Source organism: Symphodus melops, assembly GCF_947650265.1.
Source record: "Symphodus melops genome assembly, chromosome: 11".
Taxonomy (NCBI): Eukaryota; Metazoa; Chordata; class Actinopteri; order Labriformes; family Labridae; genus Symphodus; species Symphodus melops.
Window position 1 is genome coordinate 19,569,189 of NC_136701.1, and position 13,028 is coordinate 19,582,216.

The 13,028-nt window shown below is 41.7% G+C and overlaps 1 protein-coding gene across 1 annotated transcript; it reads left to right on the top strand.

The window, feature by feature from the left end:
• The first annotated feature begins 138 nt into the window (after window positions 1-138).
• slc43a2b (solute carrier family 43 member 2b) lies at window positions 139-11,131 on the top strand. The gene is made up of 14 exons (XM_079355410.1): window positions 139-216; window positions 1,111-1,380; window positions 3,746-4,040; window positions 4,180-4,235; window positions 4,347-4,423; window positions 6,247-6,339; window positions 6,605-6,738; window positions 7,175-7,371; window positions 7,468-7,611; window positions 8,289-8,421; window positions 8,576-8,708; window positions 9,068-9,141; window positions 9,242-9,365; window positions 9,451-11,131. The coding sequence occupies exons 2-14, from the start codon at window positions 1,221-1,223 to the stop codon at window positions 9,610-9,612; spliced, it is 1,782 nt and encodes a 593-aa protein (XP_079211536.1). The 5' UTR covers window positions 139-216; window positions 1,111-1,220; the 3' UTR covers window positions 9,613-11,131.
• The last annotated feature ends 1,897 nt before the right edge of the window (window positions 11,132-13,028 follow it).

The following is a 13,028-nucleotide window of genomic DNA, read 5'->3' on the forward strand; positions in this document are numbered from 1 at the left end:
TTGCCCAGAGCATTCACGACAGTGTTTGATTTCATGAAATGAAGTGACCTGTTGCTGAGGTGCAGACGTCACACAGACACAGCCATTAGTCGATAGGGGGCGCCACGTGAGGACACAGAGTATATAAACCTGGCTGATCTCAGACAGCTGCTCACTGATCTGATCCAGGGTGCTTCAGGAGCTGAAGCTGGATGGTTCTGCTCACAAACTGGAAAGGTGAGGAATATTGCTCTTAGCTTGACACGATTTTCAAAAGTTGGTTTACTTTGCTTGTAAGTATCATGGATGATATGAGGGAGAGTTGTTTGTCCTTTCTTTATACAATATCACAGCATACAAAAAGATGAACTTATTATCTCAGTCAGTTGTTTATTTCCACTAGATCTACATCGTTGTTTGTTTGTGTGTGTGTGTGTGTGTGTGTGTGTGTGTGTGTGTGTGTGTATGTGTGTATGTGTGTATGTGTATATGTGTGTAACAGGGAAAGAGAGAGAGAGAGAAACATTGGCTGTGTGAGCAGATTTGTTTATTGTTTGCCTGACATCTCCTTTATGTTTTGGATGCACAACAGTAATTGCAGTCCCGCTTGGATGAGTGTGAGAGAACTTGAGGGGAATGAGTGAGGGAGAGAGAGAGAGAGAGAGAGAGGGAGGCCATGTGAAAGAGAGACCTATTTTTCTCTCCTGAGTCCAGTTTGGACCAGTTAGCCATTTACAGTGTACAGCAGAATCTCTGTGATGGATGGTCCTCGCTTATTAGCGTCTATAATGTGATGTAAGATCTTTGTCCAGGCAACCGGGTGATGTAATAATCTTTGCACCAGCAGGACAGTTAATAATTCTCCATCTTTTGCCATTATTAGTTAGTAAACCTCTCATCTGTGTCTAATTATAGGGAGAATTTGAAGTAACAAAGCAGCCACAATGTTTATAATTCAGTTCAGTTGAATTAGGAGGTATTACAGATTTGTTTTTACTGTACTTAATGTTTTCTAAAGTTCAGAGTTGAGTGCTTTTACCTTGCGATCATATAAAAAGTAAACCTTCCTGTCCTTTTGTTATATCACTGATAGGCTAACTGTAAAGACCTCCTTCCTCTTTGTCTTTACAGATAAGTGATCGTTCATTCAGAGCGTCACTCCAGCTCCCTCCTCTGGCTGCCTATATCTCGCTCCACTCTCTCTGTTTCTTTCCCCTGGTTCTGTCTTTATCCTCTTCACCATGGCTCCGACCCTGGCCACGGCGTTTGCCCGGCGCTGGTGGATGGCAGTGACTTCCATTATTGAGAATTTGCTCTTCTCGGCTGTGCTGCTGGGATGGGGATCTCTCCTCATCATGCTGAAATCAGAGGGCTTCTACTCGTACCTCTGCAACGAGGAAGGTGAGTCTTTGTTTTTGTGTTTCTGTTCTGGCAAAGACTTCTTTGCGGGTCAGGTCACATTTCTTATCAGCTACCTTAAAAAACCCTTTAAAGTTAGAAAAACTAGTCCTGCCCATCACAACTTTTTGGTTGCGTTTTCCCTTTCTTTCTGAAAAGTTTAATTAGACTTACGTAACACTGCTGCCTCTCTTCCTTTTTCCTTTCTCCGGTATGAGTAAAGGTTTTCACTAAGGGGTTTATTAGCTGTTTTTGTCGACTTAGGAGATAAAGCCTGAGCACTTAAGTTAAAGAGACAGTAAGGTAGCGGATTGGAGCAGAGGTCTAAAGTTTAAGACTGAAAAGTCTCCAGAGGCTCCAAGCATATTATGCGAACTGATAAACCGAAGACAGAAATGATTGGCCGCTTCCAATTGTTTGACCCATGTCGGGAATCTCTGTGTGCTGTGTTTTAGAGTATAGAGGTGTAATATGTGCACAGGCTGAGCGTAGGACGTTGTCATAGAAGAAAGGAAGGGAATTAAAAAAGGTATCAGTCCAGAAGTATCCTCTGCACCTCAGGTGACACCGTGTCCTTTCAGATATGCTGTCTGTCGTTAGCTCCACTTTATTTGCATTTCATTAGCAAAATGATTGTAAGTTATATTAATATGCCATACTTTTAGCATTTTACCTTTTGGCTGTGCTTAAGTAGCTGTTTAATGCAGCCAGATTGAATGAATTCCTTGGTGCCAGTTGGTGGAGGAAGTACTTTTTAAATTTTTAAATGTCATTTATTGCACTTTATATCATTCCCAATGATGTTATCGTGCAATGAGTTTTCTCTTATCTGTGAGGAAAAAGAGTTTAGGACATGAATTTAAGGATTTCATGAAGTTGATGTTCTAGCTGTTAGCAGTCTGGCATTATGTTGTTGATGGTATTTTGTTGTGTTCTTATTTAGAATCACAAATAGCCGACCAGAGAAAGTTGCTGACAGTAGTTAGCAGAAGCTCCAGTGCGAGGTGTTAGTAGAAAGCAGAAGTGACAAAAGGACGTCCTCGTCTGTAGGTGACATCCTGCAGCACTCCCTCGCTCCGTCTTATCTTGTTCTGATGACATAAGAAGGAGAGGACAGCATCAGCTCAGCTCTTTCCACACACGTGACAGCGAGTCAGGGAGATCCACGGCAGGTTTTTTTTTATTACTGTAATGTGGAAGTGTAAAGTCCTCAGATGAAGGACGCACAGATAGCAGAGTGACGAACAGACCACATGGGAGGGCGGCTGACAGTGGGAAACACACAGGTAGAAGGAAAAAGATCATGAGGATGCAGCGTGTAGATGCATTTTGTGCAAACACAGCAGAGATATTCGAGGGTTAGTTAGAAGTTAGTTGTATGTGTAGTTCGAAGGGTGGAATACAAGTGACATCCCATAATGCCTTGCACTTCTGTAGTTCTGAAATAACCTTGAAGTCCCCTCTAAATTGATGTGTCAGTAAAGGCTTAAAGATTAGTTCATAATTATCAAATAGTTTTTAAAAAGTTTTTTGTTCTCACAATTGTATATCCATTAGGAAAATCAACACACCAAACAAGCTGAATCTACACTGTTTAAAAATGAGAAGAAAAATAATTGATAAAATCTGGACGACTCAGCAGACTTTCTGAGCACCACATGCTGTAGTTATCCATTAGCTGTAACCACAGTAAACCCTCCTATAATGCGTGCCAACACTGCTGATTCTTCAGGTGTATGAAATACACCTGAAGAAACAGTGAAAGGCCATGACAGGGAAATCCTCATGCCTGGTCAAACCTTCCTCCAAAATGTCGATGAGCATCATATGCACGTGACCAGCCGGCTGCTCCCCGAGGATTTGCCATGGAGTGTAAGATGTTGTTTTCTAAAGAAGACTGTGGCACTTTGTTATGAAGGGCGTCATTGTGTTTCACACAGGGATGCCATTAACTCCTATACAAAGAAGTCTGGCGGATGAAACCACAGAGATATAAGGGAGTGAAATCCAGCACATGTGAAAAGAAGTTCCCAAACTGATTTTTCATGTACACATCTCTGCACGTGTCGACTACACAAGTAGCCACTCTGTGTCGATCTATCACCATCCTGTGAATAAGCAGAACTGCTGTCTTGGTATTTCATCTGTATGACAAGAGCCCACAGCTCCTTTGATGCTAAACCATATGAAAACGTGCACGTTTGAACTAACTCTTACACAGACATGTTGTCTTTCACACTTTTATGAATCTGTCAGTAAGACTACAATTGAATTCACGTGAGGTTAAATCATATGTGTCCTCATACATGGTTTCTATTTTTGTATATCTAACTCCTCATCTTCCTCTTGTCTACATCTTGTTTTTTAGGTAACAGTTCCAGCTACAATCTGTCCCAACCCCTGGAAGCCCCTGAATCTGATGAGTACACTGACTACTATGAGAGCGAAGCTGGCGTGGTTGGTCTTGGAGATGGAGTGGAGATGAGGCCCCTGGCCCCCATCGACGGGCCCCTCAGGATGAATGGCTGGCTGATTTGTAAAGAGCAAGACGAGATGCTGAACCTGGCGTTCACCGTGGGCTCCTTCCTGCTCTCCGCCATCACACTGCCGCTGGGGATCGTCATGGATAAATACGGGCCACGCAAGCTACGACTGCTGGGAAGGTGAGCTCCAGGACACGAGAAATGAAGATTCCATTCAAGACAAGACGCATGCAAATGGACATTTTCGAAACTGTTGCAAACACAGCAGGGGTGTGGTCGCGCCTTTTAATCAGCAGCTTTTTCGTTTCTTTCCTTCCAGCACATGTTTTGGATTGTCCTGTCTACTCATTGCTTATGGAGCCTACAAACCAAATGGTAAGTCGAACTCGAGAAGATTCGTATCAGAATCTTTTCCATTATTTCATGCGATTTTAAGTAGGTTTGGTTGTTTGCAGAAGTAGAAGCTCACACCTGTGTCATTTGCAGAACTCTCTGTCCTTATCTTCATCGCCCTGACTTTTAACGGCTTTGGAGGCATGTGCATGACCTTCACCTCTCTCACGGTAAGTGTGTGTTCTGTAACCCTCTGCTTAGTGTTTGGCGAGGTGTATGGTTTCTAACTTCATAGGGCTTTGTCTCTGTTCCTGTTCTCCTATAAGAGTTTGCTGGTTCCTCACCTGCTCACGACTCTACCCTGTTATCTTGCACATTGGTTTTTTTTTTTTCGTTTGTTTAATTTTTCCTCTCTTATTTTTTGTGAACAGCTGCTCTCAGTTTTTGGAAAGACGGAGGCGGGAAAGGGAATCGATTTAGATAGACATAAGTTTAACAAAACAATTCTCATTTTTCTCTGTACGACTTAACGGCTTAAGAAGGAACATTGTCGCAACTGTTTGGCTTTGGCTGAACTGCTCAACTCCCTGACTTTTTACACAAAAGACAATTATAACGTCTATCACTCAGCAACGAAATGTTCCCAAGTGGTAGCACCCCCATAAAAAGTCAAATGTGACGCAGCCGATGAGAGTTTCCGAAACATTTCAACGCAAATCAAACAAAACAAAACAACAACAAGAAAATATAATCATACAATCAGTATCAGGTAGCAGCTTGTGTAGCCTGTAGTCGCCAGACTCGATCAGAATGTCAGTATTTTGTCATAGGTTTTCTGTCAAAAGTTTTACGAGCGACTTTGTGTACTGCCCCTTTAAGAAGGCACAGAAATGTACACGCAGATATACGAAAGCAGAAAAACAAGTGATGCTCTATAAAATTCCCAGAGTGGAGCAGCCTGGAGTCTTGAGCTGTACCATGGTGATGCTGTTCACTAGAGAGGGGCTCTACAGTAGTAAATCACACAATTAAACGCCCTTTTTCTATACCACCATGGACTTTTATTGTGAAGTACGATATCTCCCTATGTGGGATTATTGCATACCTTTTTTCCTCCATGTCGCCTACAACCTGGGAAACAGTACTTACAGCCTCAGTGTTGGGTTGATCATTAGACTCTATGCAGCTCCTTGACTCCTTAATTATGACTCTACCTCAGACCTACAGGCGTTTATTCTGAGCTGAGGCCTGTTGGGTAATATCCCAGCAGCAGCCCTTGACTTTGTGCCAATGTCAGCTGTAAGGTCACCTTTTTATTTCAGGTTTGACCGACGGCTCTGTTTTGTTCCAGGATGTATTGGAAAAAGTCTTCCATGTACTCCTGGTGTTTTTGCTTACTGTGACTTGGCTGCTTCAGTATGAATACTTTGTTAATTAAGGAGAGAAACACACACACATTTAGAGAACCTCTTCTTCAGCCTCCCCGCTCTTACATAATTGAATTTGCTTGTTGTTGTTCAGCCTCTTGAAAGCAGAACTGCCTGTGAAAGCCTTTGTGTTTCGGATGTTTTGCCACCCACTGTCTGTTTTTCTCCCGACGCTCTGTTCTCTTTCCCAAAAACGGGAGTAAAAACAGAGAAAAGGAAAACTTAGCCTCAACTCGGTCCCCCCCCCTTCCAGCTGAATTCATCAGTGCTGTGTTGGTGAACTGTGGGACAGCTGTGTGTCTTTAACTGGTGATCTGTGTCAGTTTGTTTTCTTAAAACTCCCTTGATGTTTTGTTTTTTTTCTTTTTGTGTAACCCGTGTCTGCTTGCTAATTGGTTCCTACAGTCCTCTCTGACCTTAGTGTCAGTAGGCAACATACTCACAGTGTCCCCAATCTGTCCCACCGGCCTCAGGCTCAGAGCAGCTGAGGTCACCAGAAACTTGGCAGCAGATGGTTTAACTTTTATACTTTTTATACAATGGAATAACTTGCAAGTTTGTGCAAATGCGTTAACCTCACGTTGCATGAGGTGAAGATGTTAAAGCCTTCTGTCTCGTCCTTTTAGCTCCCCAGTATGTTCGGGGACCTTCGTTCGACCTTCATCGCCCTGATGATCGGCTCGTACGCCTCCTCCGCTGTCACCTTCCCTGGTGTTAAGGTACCACACGCTGACACATCCATAGACACACAACCAAACAGTACAGCCATAAACCCTTCCAATCTCGATCCAACCATGTTGACCAAGAAATGTTTTCTGTCATTCTTCTTTTTCTCTCCTCAATTGTTTGCCAAATTTTTTGGTTTTACTTTTAATTTCCGTAATCCTTGAACGCCCTGTGCTATGTACACTTATGCTTAGCTTCATGCTGCAAAAGTTGTAGGCTAAAACATTGCTTTGTTGACATGTTTCTTCATGTTCACAGGTGATCTATGACCTTGGCATACCTTTCATCACCATCCTGGTGGTGTGGGCTGCCTGTGCTGGAATCGTCTACCTGAACTGCTTCTTCAACTGGCCGCTGGAACCGTTCCCTGGACCCGAGGACATGGACTACACGTGAGTACCACAGATACCCACGCACAGATAGCACTGGCAGTAAAATCCCATATAAGTAAATGTATGATACCTTTCTGCACTGTAGTATCAGCAGCATCTTGTTGGTTCCAAAGTATACGCTTTCGTTATCATCACCGCAGCGCTGACAATTATGTAATGTGTGACAAAAATGTGCAGAGTAATGACGACAGGTTAAAGTCTACCTGCTGAGTGTTGCACTTGTTGAAAGAAGTCATTCATGTCATGAATCCTTTTTCATTCAAACCACACTTTTGACCTGCTTGTGTGCAAAAACAAACTGGTTTGTTCGTGTCTGGTAAAAGTAGGAAGTTTCCAACTTGTCACAATTTCCTAATAATGAGTGTTTGCACAGTGTTGTTCTTCTTCCATATCATGTTCTCCATCAAAATTAATTTCTCCGCCTCTGATTTCTCAGTGTGAAGATCAAGTTCAGCTGGCTGGGCTTTGACCATAAAATCACAGGAAAGCAGTTTTATCAGCAAGTGACCACAGTGGGCCGTCGTCTCAGCGTTGGCAACAGCTTGAAGCAGAAGGAGCTGGCGACCAAGGACGGACACAAGCTGTGCTTGTCCACCATGGACCTGGAGATGGAGAGCAAGCCGCAAAACGAGAGTAAGAAGTGGAACCTCTGGATGTTTAAAATCAGGCACATCATGACTCTGACGCTCATCATTTACCAAATGTTTTGTTTGTATTTCCCAACTGCAGCCCCATCATTCTTCAAAACCATCTCCACCCCCATTTTCCTGCTCAGTTTGGTCACCATGTCCATCACTCAGCTTCGTCTCTTATTCTACATGGGAGCCATGAACAGCGTCCTGGAGGCTCTCACTGATGGCGACCTCAACACAGGTGAGTCTCTCCGCTTTTTTTTTGTTTTTAAGTATCTACATCTGTCAGTATGTATTAAACACCATTCTGTGTTGCTTTTCTTGCCATTTCGTAACGTTGATTTATCATTTTAAAGCAGCTGTCTCATTTGGTTATTATTTGATTTTTCAGTGGAGAAAATGGAAGTTGGTAAGATCAAACTCTGTCAGTTAAATCCTTCTGTAGGATTTTAGTAGCATTTCATCTCTACTAGTCTGTAGGTTTTTTTCCCCCATCAAAATACTCCCTTGCTAGTGTAGTTGTTTTATTATTTGACCTTTTCGTCATTAACTACAAGATACCTTTTTTAACTCATTAACCAACTTTACACCAAGCACACTCTTTTCACAGGAACTTCACATGACGCACCGTTCATTTATCATTACTCCCAGGGTCATAAATTCCTTCATAGATGTGTCGAATTTACCTTTCAACAAATTCAACAATTTTTTCCTTATCCAACTGTTGCCTTAGAAAACATAGTTTTCTAATAATTAGCTGTACTGTTGTAGTTATTAACCTGGTAGCTGAAGGGCTTGAACTCTCCATCTTGTCATATTTTTGTATCCTCCCTCTAAACCGACTTTTATTTAAGTTTACTTTTATTCGTTACACCTTTTGACAACCTCTCTTTGTCCTCATTCTGATCCTTCCCTCAGTGAGTCTGTACTCTTCCATCTTCGGCGTGCTGCAGCTGCTCTGCCTGATGACCACCCCTGTTATCGGTCAAATCATGGACTGGAAGCTAAAGGACTGTGATGACGGAGAGGACGAGAAAGAACCCTGCAGCAAGTGAGTCAGGCTCCGGTTTTTCTTCAGACTACATGTCCATTTACAGGCCCAGGCATTACTTTAACGATGATTGTTTTTTTAAAGTGTAAAACCAAGAAATAAAACGCCAGGTATTGTTGCCTAAAAATACATTGTGTCGTTTTTTGACAACAAGGGGCGAGCCGAAGACAAAGCGCAGAGACAAAAAGACCCAGAAGGTGACCAACGCCCTGCGAGCCTTCCTCCTCACAAACATCCTTTTGGTTGGATTTGGGATCACCAGCTTGGTGCCAAATCTCCCCCTGCAGGTGAGTTGTCCTCTTTTGATGTCAGATTTCTTAAAACGTTTAACCACAGGGATGACTTTCCTTTTCAAAGTTTCTATAAAAAAATGCTTCAGGGATACGACTGACAATCTAGCAAAGTCTGTTTCTAACATGAAGAGTTTTTATTGACGTTGTTTCTATTATTTACCTGTGAAATTCTTACTGATCAAACACCAAATGAAACGGCTAAAACGCGGTTAAAAAAGTGAAATGTCTGGATGTTACTTTTGACACGTCAACTGAGCTGTCTAGGATTAAAAACGAGACGTTCAAAAATGCAGCAGTGTTGTTCTTTTCCATCGTTATTAATATTGATTTCTTCTGTTTTCATGGATCCTCAGATTGTATCCTTTCTCTTACACACTGTGGTGAGAGGGTTCGTCCACTCTGCTGTCGGTGGCCTCTATGCGGCTGTGTAAGTCTCAGCATACAAACACACACACACACACACACACATCACCGTCACCTTCTCAGTCTTACTTGTGAATCTTAATTCAACTCATCTGTCCCTCCAGGTATCCGTCCTCCCAGTTCGGTAGTCTCACAGGCATGCAGTCCTTGGTCAGTGCTGTGTTCGCTCTCCTGCAGCAGCCGCTGTTCCTGGCTATGATGGGGCCCCTGCAGGGAGACCCGTTCTGGGTATGAAAGCTCACTGACACTCACACACATTAAAACATATATCACACGTGTTCAGGCATGTCTAATTTCGGTCGCTATCTCACAGGTCAATATTGGACTCCTGGTTCTCAGCATGCTGGGCTTCCTGTTGCCTCTCTACCTGATCTGCTACAGACGGACGCTCAACAAAGAGCAGAAAGAGAAGGAGAACGACGCCAAGATCTACATTAAAATCAACGGCACAGACATCCCTGAGGCCTACGTGTAGAGGCCTCTGACTGCAGTGAAATGGAGAATGAGAATGAGGAAAGTTTTACTGGTATACGTTCCGTAAAATCTGCATACATGCAGATTCAAAAGGACCATTGCAATCTTAACTAACGATAAAGAATTTCACAATTGAATACATTGATTAACATAAAATGCCTCCACACACACACACACACAAGAAAAGGCTGCCACATCCACGCCCCATAAAAAGACCAAGATGAACTGATGCTGCAGACACAAATCCATTCAGGAGGAAAATGAAATGTGGAGAAAAACAAGGAGAACGAAAGCGAGGAAAGACTGTGAAAGGAAGGAGGCGTCAGTCCTCTGTATTCCCCCCAAATCCTCAGACTTCTCTTTTTTATTTCCGCGGCACACGAGTGCAGCTGCTTTCAACAAAAGACTGCTTAAATATCTCCGACATGTGCAGAAAAGGACATCTCAACAAACCTCACTACTGCCTGTGAGCAATCCATTATTATGAGTGTATCCTGTCTTTTTTTTTTGTATGATAGATTGACTTTAAATCATCTTGAGTGTAAAACCTACTGTATGGTGCTAACTATGAATCCCACTTGTATATTTTAAAAGAAGGTGTAGAGTAAGTGTGGACTACATGGCATTAAAGAGCGACAAGGAGGAGAGAAGAGCCTTATTGCTGAGGAAGCTTAACGACTTGGCTTCTTTGTTTTCTCTACTTTTTTTCTTTTTTTAGCAAAACTACTGTAGAATAGAATTCACTGTACCACGGGGTGCTGGTGGCTTAGTGGTTAGTTTGAGCACCCCAGTTACAGAGGCTGTAGTCCTTGAAGCAGGCGGCCTCGAATTCCAATTTCAAATTCGACCTGTGGCTACTTTCCATGACATTTCCTAGTTTTTCTCTGTTCACTATAATAATAAAGGTGAAATAAAGCCCCATAATAAACCTTAGAAAGAAAAACAAAAGAATTAACCGTAGTATTTGATGTAGTTTGTACGTGTGTTTTTTTCAAAATGCAAAATGTGCTTTTTTATTACTGTAAGAGTGTCATGGGTGCCTTTTAAATATTATGTAACGATACAAAGGACAAAAAAATTTTAATTTCGTGCAATTTTTCAATATTGAAAAAGCGTCCCCATTGCATACCTTTCACTCTGTCTTCATATCCTCTCTTTTAAATATTCATCATTGTGGCTTAACTCAGCTTTCATTCAGTCTCATAGCTTCTTTTTCAGCACTTTAATCCCTTTACTTTTTTACATGTCACAAACATCAGCTATCAGCAACTGTGTCTTCCAGCACTTCTCTCCTGATGCCTTATTGTAGAAAAAATAGTCCCACCATATGTATTTATTTTATTTTACGCTCACATTTCTACTACGATGTTTGTTAAAGAGTGCTGTGCTGGCAGCTTCACGCGTCTGAGCTCGTTCTTGTGTCATTGAACATGACGTAGAGATGTGTTGTTTTTAAGGCATTTCTGTTGGAATATGAACACTTTTGTGGGGTTAAATAAAGATGACCTTGTCTCTTTAAATGAGTGCTCATGTACTCTCCCTCCTACAAGTTACATTAGCTGTCTAGATAACTGACCATGCAATTCTTGCCTCATCCATGAAAATGTGCTTGTCTAATACTTCTGAGTTGTGTGACTGTTTTGGACCGCGCAATCAACAAGGCAAAGGTCACGCAGGTTCAAAGTTCAAAAACCAGGATTCTTAATTCAAAGTAAGTGTTTGACAAAAACAAACCAAATACATAAACTTATCACCACAGAAGTCAGCATCACTCTGCTGAAAAATACTGCCAACAAATCAGATCTTAAATTAAACTAAGAGACCTAAGATTATCTCCAAAAGGAGAGAACTACATGAAGAATTAACTTAAACCTAAGACAAAGGAACCTTGACTTTACTTTTTCTTTGACATGTGGTGAGTTGTTGTTTTTTTTCTTTTTCTCACAGAGATTCTAGTTTATTAAGTATTTGGGTTTTTTTTGCCACCATAAGTGTAAGCAGTGTTTTTTGGGATCATCACACTGAATAAGGAAATGGGTATAATACCAACCTAAAGTTATTGTGCATATTTTTATTTTTACATTTAAAGGCATCGAGATAAAACAGACAAAATGCTTTGTAAATGCACAGATGAAGACATAAAGTATTATGAGACAGACTAACCCTAACCCTATATAGTGCACATGTCTGTATCACTACAACAATGTCATGTGACATGTTTTAGCCAGGTATAAGTTGCCTTACCTGCTTTAACAGCTGTGTTTGTTAAAGCAGTGTTGTGTTGACTCTCGCCTCTGTGTCCCTTGGTAAGCTCAATCAAATCTGAGACAAGAGCCAGACGAGTTCTTAACATTTTTCCCACCAGATGTTATCGTTACACTCTCACTATACGTACTGTATGGTTTTATCAGGCGTGTCAGCACTCTACTCTGCCACCCGATACTTTACTCCAAAAGTTGGTTATCACTCGACACCTCAGCCAGTCTTGACACCTGAGAATAGATCTGAACATCAGAATCAGGGACAGACCTGCTGCTCGTGGTGGAGAGTCGACTGTTTGTTTGCTGTCTAACCCCTGTGGTGTGTTCAGGTACACAGGTCAAAGAGGCAGCATGAATACCGCTGCCTCTAAAAAGTCAATGCAAAGCAAGTAGACAGAAACTTAACCCACAAACACTTTGGACCCTTTTAAAACAGTGAGTCAAAGTGCATTAATTTGAATATTGGAATAAAAGACAACGAATCCCTTTAATTCACAATATTCTAACTTTATTTTTGTGTTCATACAATCCCTTAATATCACAAGATAGATAGATAGATAGATAGATAGATAGATAGATAGATAGATAGATAGATAGATAGATAGATAGATAGATAGATAGATAGATAGATAGATAGATAGATAGATAGATAGATAGATAGATAGATGTCCAACAGATGAGCCAAATGAAAGATAAGCAGATGTTGCCAGACGGATACAGATGCGCTATAAATACAGCAGCAGTGTGCTGTTACATAATTTTAGACCCTCTCACGCGCTCGCGCACACACTTCGGGACGTGGGACGGGATTAGGGACCTATGATGCCTTGTCAAGAGTCACGCGCCACCACCATCCTATAGACCCTTACAGTGGACTATAGCGTTGTCAGGGGACCGCCTTAGAATTAGGCTACAAATTAGCCTTGGATTCCTTTGATTCCCCTATGACTAATTGTCCTACTTGATAAATTAATTCCACCATTAGAAACGCATAGGCTATTTGAAAGTCGTTGTGATGTGTGGAAAAAAAAGCATCAGTCATGATCTACAGGAATCTTAATGGAGATGTTACGGTTTTGACTTTCTGGAGGCAGATAATCAAATTAGATCCGAGGACTTGGTTTAAAGGGCTTACAGAGCTGACGCACCGTGCGTC

Bases quoted from the DNA above. Each gene is read 5' to 3' on its own strand.
- slc43a2b (XM_079355410.1), top strand. From the start codon at position 1,221: ATGGCTCCGACCCTGGCCACGGCGTTTGCCCGGCGCTGGTGGATGGCA. The intron at 6,739-7,174 runs GTGAGTACCACA...CTGATTTCTCAG, and splicing joins CCCGAGGACATGGACTACAC to TGTGAAGATCAAGTTCAGCT. The intron at 9,366-9,450 runs GTATGAAAGCTC...GCTATCTCACAG, and splicing joins TGCAGGGAGACCCGTTCTGG to GTCAATATTGGACTCCTGGT.